The sequence below is a fragment of the Sparassis crispa genome (genome assembly GCF_003851025.1).
Source record: "Sparassis crispa DNA, contig_000001F, whole genome shotgun sequence".
Taxonomy (NCBI): Eukaryota; Fungi; Basidiomycota; class Agaricomycetes; order Polyporales; family Sparassidaceae; genus Sparassis; species Sparassis crispa.
In genome coordinates this window covers 1,071,257-1,090,067 of record NW_020939748.1, presented here as the reverse complement: position 1 = coordinate 1,090,067, position 18,811 = coordinate 1,071,257, and the positions used below count along the sequence as shown (strand labels likewise).

The 18,811-nt window shown below is 51.4% G+C and overlaps 8 protein-coding genes across 8 annotated transcripts; 4 read left to right on the top strand and 4 right to left on the bottom strand.

Moving 5' to 3' along the window:
- Positions 1 to 3,056: 3,056 nt before the first annotated feature.
- Positions 3,057 to 4,400, top strand: SCP_0203250 (Ribose-phosphate pyrophosphokinase 2; the record flags this gene model as incomplete). The annotated part of the gene is made up of 7 exons (XM_027754240.1): positions 3,057 to 3,090; positions 3,150 to 3,189; positions 3,265 to 3,729; positions 3,779 to 3,899; positions 3,946 to 4,054; positions 4,127 to 4,185; positions 4,239 to 4,400. 7 exons carry the CDS (start codon positions 3,057 to 3,059, stop codon positions 4,398 to 4,400), a joined length of 990 nt encoding a protein of 329 aa, XP_027610041.1.
- A 208-nt stretch (positions 4,401 to 4,608) lies between these two features.
- On the bottom strand, positions 4,609 to 6,463 carry SCP_0203240 (Set1 complex component swd1; the record flags this gene model as incomplete). The annotated part of the gene is made up of 10 exons (XM_027754239.1): positions 4,609 to 4,833; positions 4,894 to 5,052; positions 5,106 to 5,212; positions 5,276 to 5,463; positions 5,523 to 5,590; positions 5,640 to 5,739; positions 5,791 to 5,922; positions 5,977 to 6,126; positions 6,200 to 6,392; positions 6,445 to 6,463. The coding sequence occupies 10 exons, from the start codon at positions 6,461 to 6,463 to the stop codon at positions 4,609 to 4,611; spliced, it is 1,341 nt and encodes a 446-aa protein (XP_027610040.1).
- Positions 6,464 to 6,647: 184 nt separating this feature from the next.
- Positions 6,648 to 8,491, top strand: SCP_0203230 (hypothetical protein; the record flags this gene model as incomplete). The annotated part of the gene is made up of 8 exons (XM_027754238.1): positions 6,648 to 6,912; positions 6,979 to 7,214; positions 7,269 to 7,439; positions 7,523 to 7,792; positions 7,905 to 8,106; positions 8,176 to 8,252; positions 8,315 to 8,383; positions 8,450 to 8,491. The coding sequence occupies 8 exons, from the start codon at positions 6,648 to 6,650 to the stop codon at positions 8,489 to 8,491; spliced, it is 1,332 nt and encodes a 443-aa protein (XP_027610039.1).
- Positions 8,492 to 8,591: 100 nt separating this feature from the next.
- SCP_0203220 (hypothetical protein) lies at positions 8,592 to 8,843 on the bottom strand (the record flags this gene model as incomplete). Its single annotated transcript, XM_027754237.1, has 1 exon — positions 8,592 to 8,843. One exon carries the CDS (start codon positions 8,841 to 8,843, stop codon positions 8,592 to 8,594), a length of 252 nt encoding a protein of 83 aa, XP_027610038.1.
- A 553-nt stretch (positions 8,844 to 9,396) lies between these two features.
- Positions 9,397 to 10,136, top strand: SCP_0203210 (hypothetical protein; the record flags this gene model as incomplete). The annotated part of the gene is made up of 2 exons (XM_027754236.1): positions 9,397 to 9,480; positions 9,534 to 10,136. 2 exons carry the CDS (start codon positions 9,397 to 9,399, stop codon positions 10,134 to 10,136), a joined length of 687 nt encoding a protein of 228 aa, XP_027610037.1.
- Positions 10,137 to 11,483: 1,347 nt separating this feature from the next.
- Positions 11,484 to 13,838, bottom strand: SCP_0203200 (hypothetical protein; the record flags this gene model as incomplete). The annotated part of the gene is made up of 14 exons (XM_027754235.1): positions 11,484 to 11,897; positions 11,957 to 12,006; positions 12,058 to 12,184; positions 12,245 to 12,294; positions 12,347 to 12,469; positions 12,524 to 12,590; positions 12,644 to 12,706; positions 12,757 to 12,846; positions 12,903 to 12,987; positions 13,044 to 13,456; positions 13,507 to 13,521; positions 13,579 to 13,617; positions 13,672 to 13,729; positions 13,786 to 13,838. 14 exons carry the CDS (start codon positions 13,836 to 13,838, stop codon positions 11,484 to 11,486), a joined length of 1,647 nt encoding a protein of 548 aa, XP_027610036.1.
- A 673-nt stretch (positions 13,839 to 14,511) lies between these two features.
- SCP_0203190 (hypothetical protein) lies at positions 14,512 to 16,384 on the top strand (the record flags this gene model as incomplete). Its single annotated transcript, XM_027754234.1, has 10 exons — positions 14,512 to 14,677; positions 14,739 to 14,844; positions 14,906 to 14,951; positions 15,010 to 15,130; positions 15,187 to 15,385; positions 15,446 to 15,477; positions 15,532 to 15,579; positions 15,639 to 15,710; positions 15,769 to 16,213; positions 16,267 to 16,384. The coding sequence occupies 10 exons, from the start codon at positions 14,512 to 14,514 to the stop codon at positions 16,382 to 16,384; spliced, it is 1,353 nt and encodes a 450-aa protein (XP_027610035.1).
- A 557-nt stretch (positions 16,385 to 16,941) lies between these two features.
- On the bottom strand, positions 16,942 to 18,489 carry SCP_0203180 (cyclin-domain-containing protein; the record flags this gene model as incomplete). Its single annotated transcript, XM_027754233.1, has 2 exons — positions 16,942 to 17,559; positions 17,626 to 18,489. 2 exons carry the CDS (start codon positions 18,487 to 18,489, stop codon positions 16,942 to 16,944), a joined length of 1,482 nt encoding a protein of 493 aa, XP_027610034.1.
- Between the last annotated feature and the right edge of the window lie 322 nt (positions 18,490 to 18,811).

Genomic DNA, 18,811 nt, shown 5'->3' with positions numbered 1-18,811 from the left:
AATTCTGTCTTCCAGAAGACGTCACCAGGGCCGTGGTGAGTGATCCATTTCCGCGAACCATTCAACAGGTCCTCACATTCTGCTCACACGCAGTACTTGTATCTATACAAACTTCTATGCATTGCACCCTGCGGATACCGCTGAATGCTTCCACACATTCAAATTGAAGTCCAAAATTGATATCGCGCACACGCTGTTCAACATATAAGTACCAGCAATTATAGACGGAAAATTATCAACTCGGCGCCGGGATCCAGGACCGTGCCACTTTCGGCGCCGTGCACTGCTGCAGGTCGAGCTGTGGGGCCGCCGCGCAGGAACCACGTTCTTCGTTCCATCGAAGAGTGGGCGCGCGGAAGGCGGGAGCCTGATCAAGAAGCCACGTTGCAAATGTGCTTATGGCGGCCTGTATGCGATATGTCCACTGCCCCCGGTTTCGACGAACAAGGTCTGTCACAATCTGCCGACTTCACCTGTTTACGCTCGGGATCTGATGTGAACATACGTATCTGTTGTGTGTACGCCGACGCACAGTGGGCGGCATGTGGCGGTGTTCTCACTGCTATGAGGAGCAAACACATCAAAGACTAAAAAATGGAATAGAGAACAGAACAGACGCTGCAAGAGCGAGCCATCAGGGTGGTGAGTCATAGCATGTTCGATTTGGTAAAAGGCGGTTTTACAATAGCCGCGATAATGCTGATAGTTGAAGAGGCAGTGATCACACTCGTCAACATCAGAGTGTATTTAAACATCGCCCAAATTGTGCCAGCGGTCTCGCCGGTCGATGGCATCGATTCACTTCGATTCTGCGAGATTTCCAACATGTCCGTCAGAGCGAGAGCTGAATATGCCTGCAAGTTGGTGCAAAGTCGTCATGATGTCAGACGCGATCGCGATCGAAGATCTTCGAGAAGGAGATCTGCAGGATACATCCGAAATTATCAACTCTGATAAGATAAGATCTGTCTATCACGCGACTTCAGCGCGACGCTCTCCCGGCTTCAGGACATCTCAAACGAACCGCTTTCAAAAGTCAAAGTCAGAAAATTCCAGCAGATCGCATTGATACTCCCATGCTTGCAGCAATGGTCGTGCCAGCACCGCGGCCTGTGGCATATCCGAATCCCGTCGTGATATGGATGAAGGTTACCTTCATTAGGAGCTTCTCGCAACGCACGTGTGGAAAACATTGTCGCCATTGGCCTTGCTCTATTCGCGAACCCAGCCCTGGGCATGAGGGTGGAGCTCTAATGAACGGCGGCGTGCGGGGAAGTGAGTGCTTACGGAATTCCGCGTATTCCAGGCATGTGCTCAACAAACCTCCGTGCGGGCTGGTACATCCCTGAGATAGAACCTCTAGCGTCGAACGTTCTCTACTGTGTGTTGCGATAGTGGTAGCATCACCTGGGAAGCCACCATGCATGAAGGTGCGTGTACTGTGAAATCGATGCGTGATGTGGCGGTTTTCGGAGCGGATAAGGTGCGTTCTTGGCTCTCTCCGGTTGATATGAGCTAATTGACATTACCCGGGCTGTGATACGATAACTCGATGATTCGCTGCTTTCTCCCGGACTCTATTGTGTATCTCAGCATGGTGATGCTGCATTAAGCAGCTTATGGGTGGTATCTGTCTAGGCAGAAAACTCTTCAGCTTGATTCTACTTCATCAATGCTATCTCCTGTCTGCGGTGGTAGTACTAGTGGTATCCTCGAGTCCAGAGTCCTAGCGACGAGAAGGCGAAACTTTGAAGCATCGCTCTGTTCGTCGACCCTCGGACCTTCAAAGTTGACCCTCACTACCTCTTGCATACTTGTTGAACTTCAATATCATTGTCTTCCCACTGTTTAATTGGCCATCTGTGTTCTGCTTGGCTTTCTATTCGACCGCGTGTGACCAGCCTACTCGGCGAGGGTTCCAAGGGTGGATTGCGCTGCTTAGGGCATTGGTGTGTATTACCGCCATCAAGCGAGCGTAGTCGGCGATGAAGGCGAAGGTGCTTACAGAAAGCTCAATGGCCTCGTTTATGTCCTATCTGTTCAGAGGAATCAAGTGTCAGTGTCTCACTTGAAACCCTCCCGGAATTGTGTCGCTGAGTGAATGTAAGTTTTGTCAGCCTTACAATGTCACCATTTGTCGCCCGTACAAATTTATTGACAAAGTTTTGCATATGTAAATAGAACTGAATAGGAACTCAATTTGAATTGGCCAATTGAATTTGTCACTGCAGCAAATGTAGACCTTGTTTTGTCTGCAAATGGTTACTTTGTAGTGAGCGCAAATTCATCATTTGTCGAGGTGGCAGTTAGTCTCTGGTGTCTCGTGTTCTAGTGGGCGAGTCTTATATGACCCTCCTCAATTTGATCAAAGGTGTGGCTATCATCTAGTTGTTCAATTTCCATCAGTCTTCGAAACATCTGACATCAAGGCGAGCTATTGGCTAGGTACCCGAAAGTCCTTCTCTGTTGTGGGCTTGCTATCAAAGGAACGTATATTGTTGCACATCATCGCAACTTCTGAACTCGCGCGGGTCTCTTTACACAATTTCCCGCCTACGGGAGTCATTTCGATATATCTCATATTCGATAGCTCATTGTGTCTCACTCGTTCGTCGTGTAAAATTGGAGATGTTGAGCAGAGATACTTAGTACATGCTACTCTTATAATATACATTCTGGCTGTCCCTCAGAGCTTTGACTTCTGCACCGCAGCCTGTCAATGGAGAGTCTTGTCAATAATGATGGACAAATAGGTTTCTCTTTACCGGCTCTATTGCAACCAAGCTTGGAATTTTTGACTGTCCTTGCAGAACCTCCAATGGATGTGCGGATGTGCGCCAGGACGAGAGTCACTGTACCGCCACAATCCTTGCAGAAGTCTGGCGACACACGTGCGCGATCGACAAGAGATCTTGGATCCACCCACACTGCGCCGAGCACAGAGAACTCCCACTCTTTCTTGTGTCCCTACTCCTTGCATAGAGGACTATACATATTGTACCTTCACTTCGGATTCAAGGTCTATACAATAGTCTTCTCCCGACGCTGTCATCATAATGCTTCGCGGTAATTCTGTAAGGATATTGACGGGTTCGTCCTCCATTCACAGTCTGCCGTATATTTGGACTAATAGTGTAAATTTTCCTCAGGGAACAGTCACCCCGAGCTCGCCCATGCGGTGGCCGAGCGGTGAGGCAGCTTCAAGTTTTCCTGCGGCAGCCACGCAGGAGTGTGTGGGCGGTAATTCACCACTGTGCTACTTAGGCTCAACGTGCCCTTGACACCCTGCAAGGTCAAAAAGTTTTCGAATGGCGAAATTGGCGTCACAATATCGGAATCTGTCCGCGACGAGGACGTGTTCATCATCCAGTCCGGATGCAGCGATGTCAACGACAACCTGATGGAGCTCCTCATCCTCATCTCTGCCTGCAAGGGGTCGTCTGCGAGACGCATTACCGCGGTTATCCCGTGCTTTCCGTATGCGAGGATGGACAAGAAGGACAAGTCTCGTGCACCCATCACTGCGAAGCTCGTTGCGAACATGCTGGCGGTTGCAGGATGCGACCATGTCATCACAATGGATCTCCATGCTAGCCAAATTCAGGGTTTTTTTGATTTCCCTGTGGACAATTTGTACTCCGAACCCCTGATGATTGCATACATCAAGAGGCACATAGAGGATTGGAAAAACGGCATCATCGTGAGTCCAGATGCGGGCGGTGCAAAAAGGTAGAGATCGCACACCATGTTCCCCTTATACTTGGTTAATCCTATGAAGAGTTACAGCAATTGCAGATAAGCTGGGTGTTGAATTTGCCTTGATTCACCGAGAGCGAACCGGGAATTCAGCTAAATCGCCTGAAAAAATGGAGGTTCTTGTAGGCGACGTTCGCGGCAAGGTATCACCTTCATCTGACTCCAATGCAGTGCACTCACACTAGCTAGGTTGCTATACTCGTAGACGATATGATAGATAGCGGGGTTACGCTCATCCTCGCTGCTCGCTCACTTAAGGAGAATGGAGCAGAGAAGGTTTACGCCCTCATTTCACATGGTGTGTCTCACCTCCAGCGCAGTTTTCTTTCCTGCCCCTGCGTTGAAATTCATTCCTGGTTTGGCTGGATAGGATTGTTGTCCGAGACCAATATGAACGCGATCCAAGAGCTTCCCATAGAGGAGCTTGTGGTACGCTGGCTGTCTCAAGTTCTTTGGAGCCATATATTCATGCACGACGACAGGTTACCAACACCATACCGCAGGAACAGCACTCGGTCGGGTGCGCAAAGTTGGTCACCATAGACGTGAGCCCGACGATCGCGGAGAGCATTCGCAGGACTCACAACGGAGAGAGCATCAGTCTTCTCTTCGGAGATTGGACAGGCCAAGGCGTAGGGTTTTGAGTGGGATGAAATGGCCTGCCGTGGATATGCTATCCTCAGGACTATATCAGTGGTACGCACTGTGGAAGACGTATTCTTTCGGTTACTTCATAACCGCTCGTACGTGTACAAGAATTCGCCAATCAATCGCACTTTCATGCAGTGTCCATGGTACAGCCGCTCCTGCCGCTGGTCCTCTCGAGAATATACTATGCGACGGCTTTTAATCCTATATCGCAGTGTCCGACTCGTCCTCAACTTGTATTCGCATCCTCCAGTCAGAGATGTCCTCGTCCGGTTCTTCCGTCGCCCACGCAACATCCTCATCGTCCTCATCATTCCTCTGCAATTCATTCCTTCTCGCTACCTCGTCTTTATCATCGGTCAATCCGTCGATGTCTACTTCCTGCTCCTCTGCTTTCATCTTGCGCAGCGCGAGCTCGCTCTCTTCTTCCTACAGATACAAGAAGAAATACTGAGTAGTTGCTGTGCAAGCTCGAGTGACGGAGCGCACTATGTCAAATTCTTCCTCTCGCTCCTCGTACTCGACGTTCTCGTCTACTTCTTCAAATCCGCCAGCGAATGCACCCCACCGCTCAGGTGTCGGGCAGTGCCATATGAGGATGTTGCCTTGGTTCGTCGTAGACGCAATTGCGGGTTTGTGTGGGTGCCACTATCTCTGCAAGTGAAAATCAAGGAATACACGGGGAAGGAAGATGATCGTACGTGAAGGTATAGAAGCGGCTCGCGACCACCATCTAACGCGCTGGCAAATTGGCCCTCGTTAGATATATCCCATATGTATATCTTGTGAGCCGCATTATCGGCAGCACCTGTACGATCAGACGATCGGATAACAAGGCCGAGAAAAAAATGCGAAATAATCTGAAACGCACCACCTGCTAGCCACTCGCCATCAGGGCTATACGACATGGCGTGCCACGCTGTTTTGTTGATGGGGTCGTTGAAGCGGTGTGTTGGCTCGAGCTCCTGCTCGATATACTCTCGATCTGCCGTCGGAGGGGCATACGAGGGTACGTTGAACTGTCTGAGAGTGCGGTCCGACGAGTTTGTGACTAGGCGGCTTCGCAGAACGTCTGATTTAGTTCATGCATCTAGTCCCTCCGTTTCTCACAAACCTACCGTCCACTCTTTGTAAAGTCAAGACCTCGCATAATTCCTGCACCAGATATTTTGTGACGTGCTACCATCTATTTACGAGGTTGAGAAATGACCACACAGATTGGGGAGCAAGCTCACCGATTTGGTGCGTGTATTGAAAACGAGGATTGAGCCCGATGTTGTTCCAATAAATACGTGTTTCCCAGAGGGGTCAAAGCGAGCTACTGTCATTGCGGATCTAGAAATAGCGTATTAGGTCTATATTGTTTGGTAGGAATTGCTGGCGGACCTTTGTTTGCTCATTTGCCCCTCCTCGTCGCTGTCGTCTTGTACTTCACACAACTCGAAGCGGCCTCTGTATTCTCTACGGAGGTCAACAACGTACGCCTCTCCGCTTCCCAATAACACGAGTAGAATTTTACTGGGGAACGAAGTAAGTTCGAAAATGATACATGAGACGGGTGTACAGTCATACCTGTTCCGAGGGTGGAACGACGCCGACACAACAGGTGCGTCGAACCGCAGTACTTGGCGGCGTACAGGCTCGGTGTCCGACGCAAGGTCCCATATAATGACGTTCCAGTCCTTCGACGAGGTCAGCACGTAGCGCGAGTTACGCGACCAGCTGCCACCCCGCAAAATCACGAATGAGAACACACTTACAAGGCCAGAAGGAACGGGAACGAGCGTCCACGCACTCTACGCTAGTGACACCCTTGACATGACCCTCGAGGTGCCGGATGGCCGCCTTGGTGTCCAGGTCCCAGATGACTGCTGAGCCGTCTGATCTTCCTGCTGCAACGAACCGCCCAGAAGGGTCAAAACGCGCGAACGAAGCATAGGCGTCGAGTGACGACTGTACGGCCGTCGGGTATGTAATGTTGAATGGGTCTGCAGAATGTTCGATGTTGAAATCGTGCAAAACATAATGAAAGAAACGGACTTGACAATGTTCCATTCATCCTGTTGCGTTTCTTTCTATCTCTCAAAGAATTGGATCTGAAATATAGCGAATGAACGAAATCCTGAGTATCAAGGAGCGGGCGGTGGGAATATGGTAGCGGAAAGCAAGATCGCAGGAGATCGCAGGCAGACGCGACGCGAACTTGTCAGTGCACTTCGCTCGCCACATGCATGCGTTTAGCTATGGCCGACACCCTCCAACCACTGCTGGATGACCTCACAATCCCGGAGGACTTTACCCGATATGACACTATCTCAGAAACAGATATAATCGTGCGTCTCGAGAATTGGCGGCGACGGGCCTCCACCGTGCTTTCAGATCTTCGCGACCACCTCGAGGCCCGTCAGGCTCTAACCCTCGATGAGCAGGCGAGGGTAGTCTCTGCAGTTGCGCTTTTTGAAGATGAAGGCCCGTGGGTCCTTCAGCCTGCAAGAGAACGCGCTCTAGGTGCCGTATACCAGATACACAGGTGTTGGTCATGCATGCTCTGTCTGACCGCCGTGAGTGTAACAGAACTCCTGGAACGATACGCTACACCGAATGTCGAGCTGTTGGAGCGTATTCTCAATCGCCACATAAGGCCCCTCTTCCAGTCAAATGCCCACCCCTCGCTGAATCCGTCGACTGGCCGAACGCTACCCCGTCCTGCAGGCGGATCCCTTGCACAACAGGATTACTACGAAGGGCAAGTATGGAAGACTAACCCTGGCTTAGTCAACCTGGTTTCGTGGTGCGTGAAGCACACCGAGGTAAGTCTATGTCGATGTATTGATCGATGTTTCCGGCTCAATTCTCTCACCCAGAGCGAGGTATACGAAAGATTGTGGCATCTCACCATTCCGCCTGTAATGACTCTCCTGGATGATTACGAAACCCGGTACAAACTACGTGGAATCGAAATTGTAGCGGACATGTTGAAGAAGGTGCCTAAAGGTCTTCTGTACCGCACGGGTGTGGACGCGCTACTCTTCTCTGTGTGTCATCTTCGTTCTCGAGCAGTCGATTGTCGCACGTCTCATTCATTTGCGCGTCGATTGCGTGCGTTTGCCTTCCCCAGTCCCTCAAGACGTGCCTGACATTTCTGCAAAACCCTGAGACACCAGACCTCATCCGCTCTGCTGTACGCACCGCGCTGCAGCTCGTCTTGCTTACCACTTCGCCCGACACCATGCAGCGATTCAACCAGCTTTGTGAGATCCTGGGGAATGGTATTATCGGAAGCGTGTGGATGTACGCGACGCTCAACCCTGACGCGCTCGAAGCATCCCTCGAAGTCCTCCCGGAAGTTGTACGCACGCTGGACATCGGTACAGTACGCTACCTCTCGGTAAGCACCTTTCCTCTCCTTCGTTGACCTCCGAAGGTCATCCCCGTATCTGTGTGATCACCTTCTCGGATGTACACTTACGGATCTATGTATGGATCTGTGGCGTGGGCAGGCAATCATTCCGCAACTCGTCTTCCCTCTTCTGCCCGTACCGGAGAATAGCCAGTCCACACGTTTTAAATTGTTATCCGTTGCTGCCCTTGCTGTTGTCATCAGTGTGTGCGCGCCCCGCATGCCCCAGTGGAAGGACAACATTTTGGAAGGCATACTCAAGTGCTGGGTTGGTCTCGTCGATTCTGGAGCGGACGATGAGAGTGAGTGGGAATGCGGCCGCATGCACCAATGCACATCTAACAGAACCCGATGGATTTTGAATTTCTAAGCAGAAACACGAAAGCTCAAGATTGCGTTGAGAGATGTCTGTGCCCGTCTTGCCGACACGTATCCGTCAGTTGTGGATGTACGTTACCTTCCTATGACACTGCGGGTATTGCATGAGTTTGATGTACGCGTCCTCGACAGGTCGAGTATGCACGATTGCTACGAGTAGACTCACAGATGTTCGAGCCGCTCGTGGGGCCCTTACATGACGCGAGTCTGTTCTTCTCCACAACGGCAATCCGTTCAATAAGCTGACTCGGGGCTTTTCCTGCCCAGGACGGGCGTAGCGTAGATCCTACGTATATCTTGCAGCCGTGAAGCCGACCGAGTAATCTGAACTCGTCTTCTCAAGACCTGACGGCAGTTCTTTTTCTCGGAGAGGCTCCTAGTAGCTGGCCTGGCTTTTCGGAACCACATATCACGAGAGAGGTCTATCCGTGCCTTCCTTCTTCTCGATGGGAATGGCGGGAACTTCATGAAGTGTCCCGCACGGGGTAATTCCGTCCAGGATGCAGGAAACAGTATGCACTACCGTGGGTAGATACGTAGTCGCGATGTTCATCAAGTTGTTCGGCACTTCTAGATGTGCAGAATAGGGATGTTGGTTGTAAGGCCCGTCTCCGCCGAGCGTGTATGAATACGTAGCTGTGACTTTCTTGAGGTCTATCATGATAACTTGCGGTACGTACCGACTGTGACAAAGAAGGCACTTGCTGCTGGTGGAGACCAAGTACTGGTCCAGTATGTAAGTGCTGCGATCACCAGCTTAACAGCCAGATCCGCTGGACGGTTGATGGACGTGAGGATGCCAAAAGTGTGCTGCCCAGCGTCCATGCTCGAAAACTTCGGAGTAAGCCTAGTGGCAAGCCTTCATTCCGAATCGGAACGCGGCGTCATGATTGGACATGTGGCTTGGAATGAATGGAAAATATGTCCCACTCCGCGAGTAGAGTGAGCTGCCGTCCCGATAGGTAAGAATTGAGCAGACACCATACACCAGAAAAATATGTATTTCTGGAGTTGTCTGGGTAGGCGCTCGGCGGGAGCCGGGAGGAGTGGCCCGAAATGGAAAAGGCACTCCGGACCGGAAAGAGCCGTGCTGGGTATGATTGCAGCTGCATTAACAGATCTCGGCGCCGGACAGCACTGGACAAAGCTCTGCCATGCTTATGGTTCCGTCCCTTTATCCTCCACCACAACCTACGTGATACCCCCTCCCACCCATGAGTATCTCCGTCGAGGACCTCGTCGCATCCTTCTCCTCAAACCACATCGGCCAGGAGGCCCTCGACCTTGCTGCCTTACAGGTACGTCGCATCACCGCTAACTTGTGTACCCTCTTAGCTGACAAAGAGGTTAGGCTCAACTGACAGAGACCTTAGTAGCGCAGTCCCCTTCGACTCAGGCTATCCCGCATCGTGGTTATGTTCAGCCAGCTAACACACCGTCGCGGACACCATCTTCCAGCATGTGCTGGGATCCGCGTGAGTTTGGCAGGGGCAGGAGTTCTAGCGTGGCGAGCATTGGCCAGCAGCTAGCGAACGAGCGAAAACGGGACTTCGAGGAGACAGAGGAGGATGAGCGTATGGTTGAAGACATGCTCTTCTCAACACCTCCGCCGACGAGCGCCTCCCCACATCACGCGCTTTGCCACTCCTTCTCACACGCCCCGTCGTCTGCGCCACCCACCCGCTCACAGGTGGCACCCGTCACACCCTCGTACGACTACGCACAATACGACTTGCCGTCGCCAAATACCTCGCTCTTCGCGACTACCGACCCGTTCCTTATGGCGCAGCTTCAGGCTGCACAAAACCCCACACCGTCCCCGTTCGCGCAGTCGGGTCGTCCCTCCCCGCACTCGCCATTCCTCGCGCACCAACTGCAGTCTGTGTACTCACACCGTTCCATGCAGGCTGAGGCGGACGTGCACAATCTGTTCGCTGCAGCAGCGGCGTTCTAATTCGTGGGTCGCCCGCATCGCTTCTCATACAGATGTTATAATCTCGGACTTTTAAGATCCCCACGCTCCACTTCGGCTAGACGCTACCCTCATCGCTGCGCGAGGTCTGTTGAGACTCTCTTATGTTGCGCTGCACTTGCGATGTGCAACGGCCATCGGACTACTCCCCTGATGCTCAGTTCAAGTGACAGTCACGAGTACTGTTCACATGCGCAGCATTCGCCTGCGTAGGTACGTACAGCACATCCTGTTCTTTTCATCCAGACCGGTCTTACATTATTTGGCGTCAACGAACTTCTGATCTGGACATCCCCTCGCGTGTTTGCATCCATACAACCCCACTCCACTTTACCTATATGTGCGCATTGCATCGGCATTAGATGTCGCTTGACAGATCTTCTCCCTTGGGTAGTTGTTCTGCGTGATACAGTATTTGTTATAACTTAACTTCTGCGAATATGGTAGATTATAATGTGTATTCCATCTGCTGTCGTTGCACTTCGGCTTGTTTGTTCTGGGGCGTTGCCCGCCTTGTTCGTGCACTGCGTCTGGCGTTTCATGTGCCGTTCCTGGCAGTTCTAGTAGCAAATCTCAATTCAGATGTGTGCAGATCAGGCCTGCATCCCGGGCGCGCTTGCAGTTCGCATGCTCGGACTTTGCGAGCACGTTTGAACGGCGTGCGGGGATCTTCTCATGAGTCTCAGGCCAGTGAGCTATCGCGTGGCCATCGTTGTTCCCTTCCCGGCAGCGGCAGTCTTCTGGCTATAGGCTCGAGGGCGAGCTGGCCTGGCCGAGATGAATGTCCCGCGATGATGGGTAATGTGCGGGAGGTATATTTGGTATCTGAGTACGATGGACGGCTATGCCAGTGGGATGCGATTGTATGGGTACTAGAAGAGAATGAGAAGCGCATGTTTTCAATGTATGGGACATCGCCGAGACTAATTTGATGACTACGGTCCATCATATTCAAGTTCGGTCCTCAGATCCTGTGTATACGCGACGGCGCATGAAATACCAGGGCAGGCGAGCGAACTTGAACATGTCGGCGGAGAGACAGACCTCAGTCATGCGCAGGAAAGGGAGCACTTACCTTACTACACTCACCGAGTCTGGGCAAGAAATTGGAATTTGTACTGGCGCATATGACGGCTTGCAGGTCTATGAAAAACTGAATTTGCATAACTGCCATCTCACCGACGCAACCCCAAGACAGCTTAAAGTGCATGCATGAGGCCCAGCAGTGCGTCCGCTTGATAAAAGCGAATACTATCAACTTGGCAGATGAGTCACAAATGTCCACAAGCATAATACATACTAAGTCCGGTCATCGCCCAAGTTCACAAGTTAACAACTGGTCACGGCCCGAGTCCGCAGCCACCGGAGTACCTGGGACACAGAACCTCTGCGCAGGGACCATGACATCCACACCAAGCACAGCGCGAACACCAGCGTCCTCGCCCATCTCTTTATTCTCGTGAGCTGCCTGCACCTCTCCCAGCGCTCACCACCTACAGCGATGTAGTCTTCCCATATTGGATTGCGGAGGAACCACCAGTACTCCGTGACGGAGCCCGGGAAGAGAGTGAAGTTCTTGCCCGTACCGCCTGTCCGGAACCAAGATTCGCATCCGACGAAATCATTGTTGCCCAGTTTCTTCTGAATTCGCTCGTTGTATGCGTCGGTGACATCGGATTTCACCTCGAACGAGGACACCAGGCCATCTAGGACGGGACCAATGAACTTCATCGAGTAATTTACCTGAGAAGGACGGGTTTTCAATTCGCAAGTTCGTCGAGTTCGTGACTCAGAGGGCTTACGGCGGTCTCAGCGGTGGAAAGTTCTGAACCTGCGGTCACTGTGTTCGGACCTGTAACGTATTTTAACCGAAAGGCTCATCTAAGAACAACAGCAGACTCACCTCCAACCAGGAAGAGGTTGGGAAAGCTCGGGATGGTGATACCGCGATAGGCAGTGGGGCCGCCATGGGAGGTATAATATTCCTGGATCGTTCCTTGAGTGCCAGTGATGGTGACTGGGTGTCTATCCTGGCAATGGCCGGAGACGCATGAGGCATAGAGTCAGCAGTGAGAGCACTACGCGCGTACCGCAACATAACCAGTGGCAAAAATGACGACGTCGAAAGGTAAACTCTCCCCTGGGATGTAGAGGGATATGGATGGCTTCCTTGAAGTGCATAAGCTGCGTACCAGTTTTGGTGAGGATCCCCTGAGAAGTGATCTCGGAGATTCCATCCCAGTTCAGATTGAAGTTAGGAAGATGCAAACAGGACAAGTATCCAGAGTCCATCACTGCGCGCCTGCACGAGGCAGCTGTTGTCTCAGGACAGTCAGCGTGCAAGCTATTTGGAGATACGAGGAACAAACGATATATGGGTATTAACTTGTTATGGTATTCGCCCGGGGCTTCTCGTCTGATCAGCTGTGTGAACTCCTAGACAGATATTCAGCTCGTGGTTTCGTCAAGTACCCATCCGCGACACTCGCCTCTTCAATAGGTTTACTAGACTTCCAAAACACAGTTTTCTTGACAGCAGGTAATATATCCAACTGTACGCAAAGAAATTAATACAATCCTATGCGCATAGCAATATTCGTACCGTCCAGATGAGCCAGCCGCGATGCAAGGGCAAGGCGAAGGGCACATGCGCGAAAATCCATTTGTGAAGAGGAGACCATTCCCAGCGATCCTGCAGACCATGTCGCGAATATGGGCACAGAATGTAATCAACACATACTGGCTTACACGATGAACGAACCATTGCGGTGTACGACAGAAATTCGTTACGTGTACGGTTGGATCGGCCACAAGGTGGGGTATGAACTGCGCCCTGTACCGAAGGGTGAGAACCACGGAATGCTATGAAAAAAGTGTACGATGACTGACGCTGACGCTGCGTTTCCGATAACTGCGACACGCTTGTGTTGGAAATCGACCGAGGGATTCCAACGCGCCGAGTGGAACAAGTCTCCTTTGAAAGTTTCTCTACCGTTGATATCCGCAGGAAAAGATGGGTCCATCAGAATGCCGACCGCAGATATGATAATTTCTGCAGATGTCCACGACCTGTCGCCAGATATTACATTCTCGACCTCGAGATTGTACTGCTGCTGTGCAGCATCCCATGCAGCAGATATGACGTTCGTGTTGAAGATAGTGTTGCGATACAAGGAGTATTTCTCGGCGAAATGTTTCCAATAGGTCTGTAGTTCTGGTTGCGGAGCATGGGTTACGCTCCAATTGGGGTTTGGCTCGGTCGAATGACAGTACCAGTGCGAAGGCGTATCACAGTTGCAGCCCTGTTTTGTTTCAAAGGAGGTTGAGAGAGAAAACCAGAGCCGGGACTGACTGGATATGTATTATCCTGCCGTGCGACGTTGAGACTGAATGATCGAGTATGTGAATCGTACGTTATACATACCCGCCATGTCCCTCCTACGTCAGATGCTCTCTCGTATATCTGAAATTTGAGTGAGTAAATATGACCTGGCACACTGACTAAAAATTCACCTACAGTGAAGTTTTCGAACCGCAGCTGTCTTAGAGCAAATCCAGCAGACAACCCTCCTAATCTGGGATGTCACGCTTTCAGGACAAAAACACAAAGCACTAGTTCTAAGTTGCTCACCCAGAACCTATAATGACAACTCTGGGACCAGGGCTTTGTCTCTGGGATAACATATCGGAAAACATCAACTTCATGGATCGATTTCTAGGAAAGAGTATGGGAAGACGCTGCAATTAGAGTGGAAAGCATTTCCACATTTATGGCAGGATGTTCAGCCGAGGTATTTGCTTCGCGAAGATAAGCACATGATGACCGTGGCATCTGTACCATTGGTTCGAGTTCGACATAAACGCCTCAGATAACGTCGGAAGGCGCGTCAAACGCGTCTCCCAAATTCGGATAAAATTCACGTGCGACTAAAAAATTGCTCAATTTCGGAAAATAACTTCAAATAATTTCGTGTGCATCGACAGTGGTGCTATCTACCTTTTTCGATTTTATTTTTATTTTTATTTTTTCACCCCATCTATCGCTATCGAGCCCCAAGAAATCTTTTGCTCAATATTGTCTCGATCTGTCCGTCATCTGAGATCCGAACCCAGCTAATACTCCGGAAATGAACACCACAGGACACCGGTGTACAGTAGAGCGAGCATCCCGGATTTCCGTCAAATTCAATCCTCTCGGGTATGTTGTAGTCCCGAGGGTCTGCGATTTTGACATCGCTGGAGTCATTCTGGAAGAATATCCACACGATGATAGCGTTATCAGCTCCCAGCTTTCTTATACGTTGGCTTCCTGGCGTTTCGACGGCTGTTCGCCCTTGTCTCCACCATCGTTCTCGCCATGACCTTTGCTGATCCGCAGATGGGTAATATTTTGGCTATTTGCTTCCTGCTGGTTGCGGCCGCGGTCGTTGCATACCTCACGCGGGTCACGCGAAAGGTGTCTCAAGTGAACATCAAAGTCAAAGGCTGTGGTGACAGCGAGAAAACAGAGCGGGAAGCAGGCGGTAGGTGTGGATGAAACATCCATGTTGTCACAGCTTTAGACCCGAGGCCTGAGTTCTGCAGAGTGGACCCCCGTCGTGTTCGATTATCCTAAAATCGAACCCTTCACTGGCGACCTGAGTGCTGTTAAGCCGATCCCGTACCGTCCTTTCCGCTGGGGAGACTATCAGTATGCGTAAAGAAATCATTGTTATTGAGCCGTGCTCATGTCCAACTATCCGTTATTCCAGTGTCACCATGGGCATCAGGAACATGCCTTGGAACGAGTGGATCGAGGTATGTCAATCCCAACTCGTACCGCCATTGGAGATATGACTTAGATGAACGGTCGCAGTTGGATCAGCAATTCTTCGATTATCACAAAATTCGTGAATACCGCCTCCGTACGCGGGCAGATCGTTCGGTAATAATCCATCCTGAGCAACCTGGGATTGTACAATCGGGGCACGCTGGAGGTGCGAGCCACATCGTTGACTGTCTCTGTCAGTCGATGTTCACAATGCACTTCCAGCTGAGGAGTTCCTGTACGAGCTTGCGGAATACCTGCCAAGGCGGTATCCCACTATTTACCGCGTAGAGCGACATGCGACTTCAAAGCCAAATTCCTACTCGTGGTATGGAGAGAACCCTATCAAGTCAATCACAATTATTCCGCTTCAGATCACATATGATCTTGACGAGGAGGATCCCCTGACCATGGCCGCACGTCTGTGAGTAATGCTGGGGCGCGCCTTTCTTGCTTCCAGTATTGAATAATATCGCTTCACCAGCGTGCAAGAGGATTTCGCCATCATGATTGAAGGTTGGTGCATGGAGAACTACAGAATGAATCACGAACTGACAAGTATAAATTTAGGCACCGATGGACGATATTATCTTCAAGGAGGTGCCATCTTGATCCCAGGTAAGAAACCCCATGAGTGATCGTTTGCCTTGTTCAATACATTGTAACGGCTTGGATAGGATTCTGGCGTTTAAAAGACAAGGTTGGCATGCCTCTTGATCAGATCCACGTCTCTGGAGATGTCCCGCAGTGCAAGTGCCAATGCTCGAATATTGAGATACACCTAGTCTGACGATGTGTGCGTACCAGATCAAAGCAAGCTGCACCTCAGCATGGGACGCTTCTTTAGACGACTGCCAGTGGACAAACCTGTCATCCGCAATAACTATGGCTTCCAGGTTGTAAAGAACACTGACCCTACCGCGACGACCGAGGACCCTACGCGCGCTGTAGATCCCACTGAGCTCGCATGGTCCGCATCCATGCAGGGCAACGAGGACCGAACGGACTACGAGCGCAGCGCGCACGTCCGTACGGAGCACGCAGACGGAAAGGTACGCAGCTGGACTGAGCTGTTACCGTCCATGGTGCATCTCCGCACGGAGCGCCAGACTCTGCGCCGCCTGCCTCGCACGGGTGCCGTCGTGTTCACGATCCGCGTCTATCAGACGCCGATTGACTCGCTGGCGCAGGAGCCTGGAGCCCCCGGTAGGCTTGCCAGCGCCATACGCAGCTGGCCGGACGACGTTGCGGAGTAAGTCCTACTTCACGCGCGATAAGACATTGCCGTGAGCTAATTCTCCCCAGTTACAAGGATCGTTTTGCGTATGAAGACATCTTGCAATATCTAGATAAGCGGCATGCTGAGCAGATCGAAGCAGGAGAGATCACTGGCGAAGAGCGGATCTCTTATTATCCATTTTGAATCTGCAGAATAATGATAAGGTCAATGATGTGAATAACAGGGCAACGAAATTGAATTTTACATGCAGTGGGTGGTGGTTGACTCGCGTCTTTGTAGATGAATACTAGTGTAGACCTGCACTAATTTTCTACTCTCATCGAGAGTGACAATGACATGTCTCACTTCATACTGACTCGAAAATGTGAGCGGAAAATAACAGCAGGCTGGCTCGTACATCGAGATGTTGCTCATTGACTTCGACATAAGTTCAGGCAAGCAATGAACATTGAACCTCGAAGTCGACGACGCTTGAGCGGGAAATATATACAGATTCTGAATGTTTGTGTATGGTAAGACTATGAGCAACACAACCAAGACAGTGCCAGACGTACTAGGGGTACACACGCGGAATAAACGGAAACCTGTACAGTATCATGAAATAAATAACAGCGATGTCCGGCACTGTTGCGACAGCGAAAAATATTGATACAGGTCCAAAGAACATCCGCCCGAGGTGGCGCCGGGCAGGCCTTCTAACGGCACTTCTATAATAAAAAAGACAGCCTACTGTCGGCCCGTCATAGCTGTGTGGTCCCACCCTGCCGTGAGTGTCGCCCGTCGAACAGCCGCACGTCAGGCTCGTCGCTACTCCGGTCCTCATCGTCCGTGAATATGGAGTCAGTATCGCCGCTCGTCGAGCTGTGCAGGCTCGTTGTTTCCGATGACGACTCGGACGACGAGTGCGGCGCACGGATGGTCGGCTCGTCGTCTGTGTAGCATTCAACGTCCGTCTCAACCTCGGGCTCTGTCTCGCTCGTTGTGTCCAAACTCGCCATAGACTGCCTCTTTGATAGGTGGTAGTCCATCGCTGGACAGAATAAAGGCAATTCGCTCTGACCGTTCAGGCGGTGGAATGCGCGTTGGGGATGTGCAAGAGCCTGCTGGTGGGCAAAATACGCGCTCACCGCCGCAAAATACTCCGTCGGCCCAACGGGTATATACGTGTCTGGAATCATGGGAGACAACGTCGAAGGGAGAAATGGGGTGAGGGAAATGTCATCGCCGATCTTGGATTGCAGATCTACCATCTTGGTATAATATTGCATTTCCTCGGGTGAGATCGTGAGATGGAAATCATTCAATAGGAGGAATTGCAGCTCGAGAACGTTGAGCTCAGCAAGGGGCAGTCCGCCGACCTACACCGCAATGCACCAGTCAGCAACTCGCGGACGAAGGAAATGGGTGTATAGGAATCAACTCACCTTGGCATACCGCGAGTTTGTGTAGAATACGTCACTGAAAAACTTGCTGGCAACAGTGATACCAGCAATAATCAGGCGGTGAATGTTGTAGAAGTCAATAGGAATGATTTCCCCGCACGCGTCCCTCGCCAGCCTCGTCATGCGGTCGAGGTACACGAGCAACGAGATGAAAACTTCGTTGCTCGCTGGGCAGTATTTCTGTATCCGCTGGAGATAGCTGTCAAGTGCAATGGTGGGTATTTGACGTGCGTGGAAAGTGAGCGAAGGTGAGCGCGCCAGAGATTCACGCGATGCGGTAGTAAGCGTCCGCCATATAGGGCCGTGATGCTCGCTGTCAGATGAATGTGGTGGTCGAAGAGGCGTCGACATGTATGTATTCGCCGGAGGAACGCTATTCAGTTTCGCAATCCGACTAAGCGTGCTGGCGAGCATGCCCAGCAGCGTCTCGGAGTCATAGTCGTTGACGTCGATGTCAGACGACTCTGGCGGCACCACCTCGTCGTCGTTATCTTCCGAGTCGGATGCGGGCGGTGTTTGTGGGTCCTCTTCCTCGTGCTCAAGCTGCTCGCATCGGAATGAGGGTGGTCCAGGCTGTGACGGGGGTGTCGGTGGCGCCACAGGTCGACGCGCAGAGGGGCCTGGGCTATCTTGCGAAGTGGGAGTTGGTGGTACAGATGAATGTGAAGATGAAGCTGCAGCATACGTTGGAAGAGCGAAAGCAGACTGTAGTTTCCGTGGTGGTGGCCGATGGCCAGGGAGCGTGTATGTCTCTGATGTCGCCGCCGACGTATGGGGCCTAAGCGGTGTGGGGTGTACGACAGATGGCGGTTGACAAGGTAGGTGAGACGGAGCGAGTGCGAGCATTATTGTGGTACAAATCGGATGGAGGACGTGTGGAAGACGGAGAACGGCGAAGGAGGGTCACTTGATATCGGCGCAGAGATGTTTCAAGCGGTCGGAAAAAAACAAGCCACCGTGACAGTCGCTGCTTGCTTCGTCACACCTGCAGTCACACCGCTGTCACCCCAGGTGCACCCCGCACTCTCCTCGCCTGTTGGGCGGATTTCACTTGCTTCATTATTCTGCTCGATCATCGATCCTGGGAACAGCTCCTGCAGTCGTGCTGCGTGGCGGAGAACTTTTCTATTGCGGTCTATGAACATGCATCGAGTCATGACCACTCCGC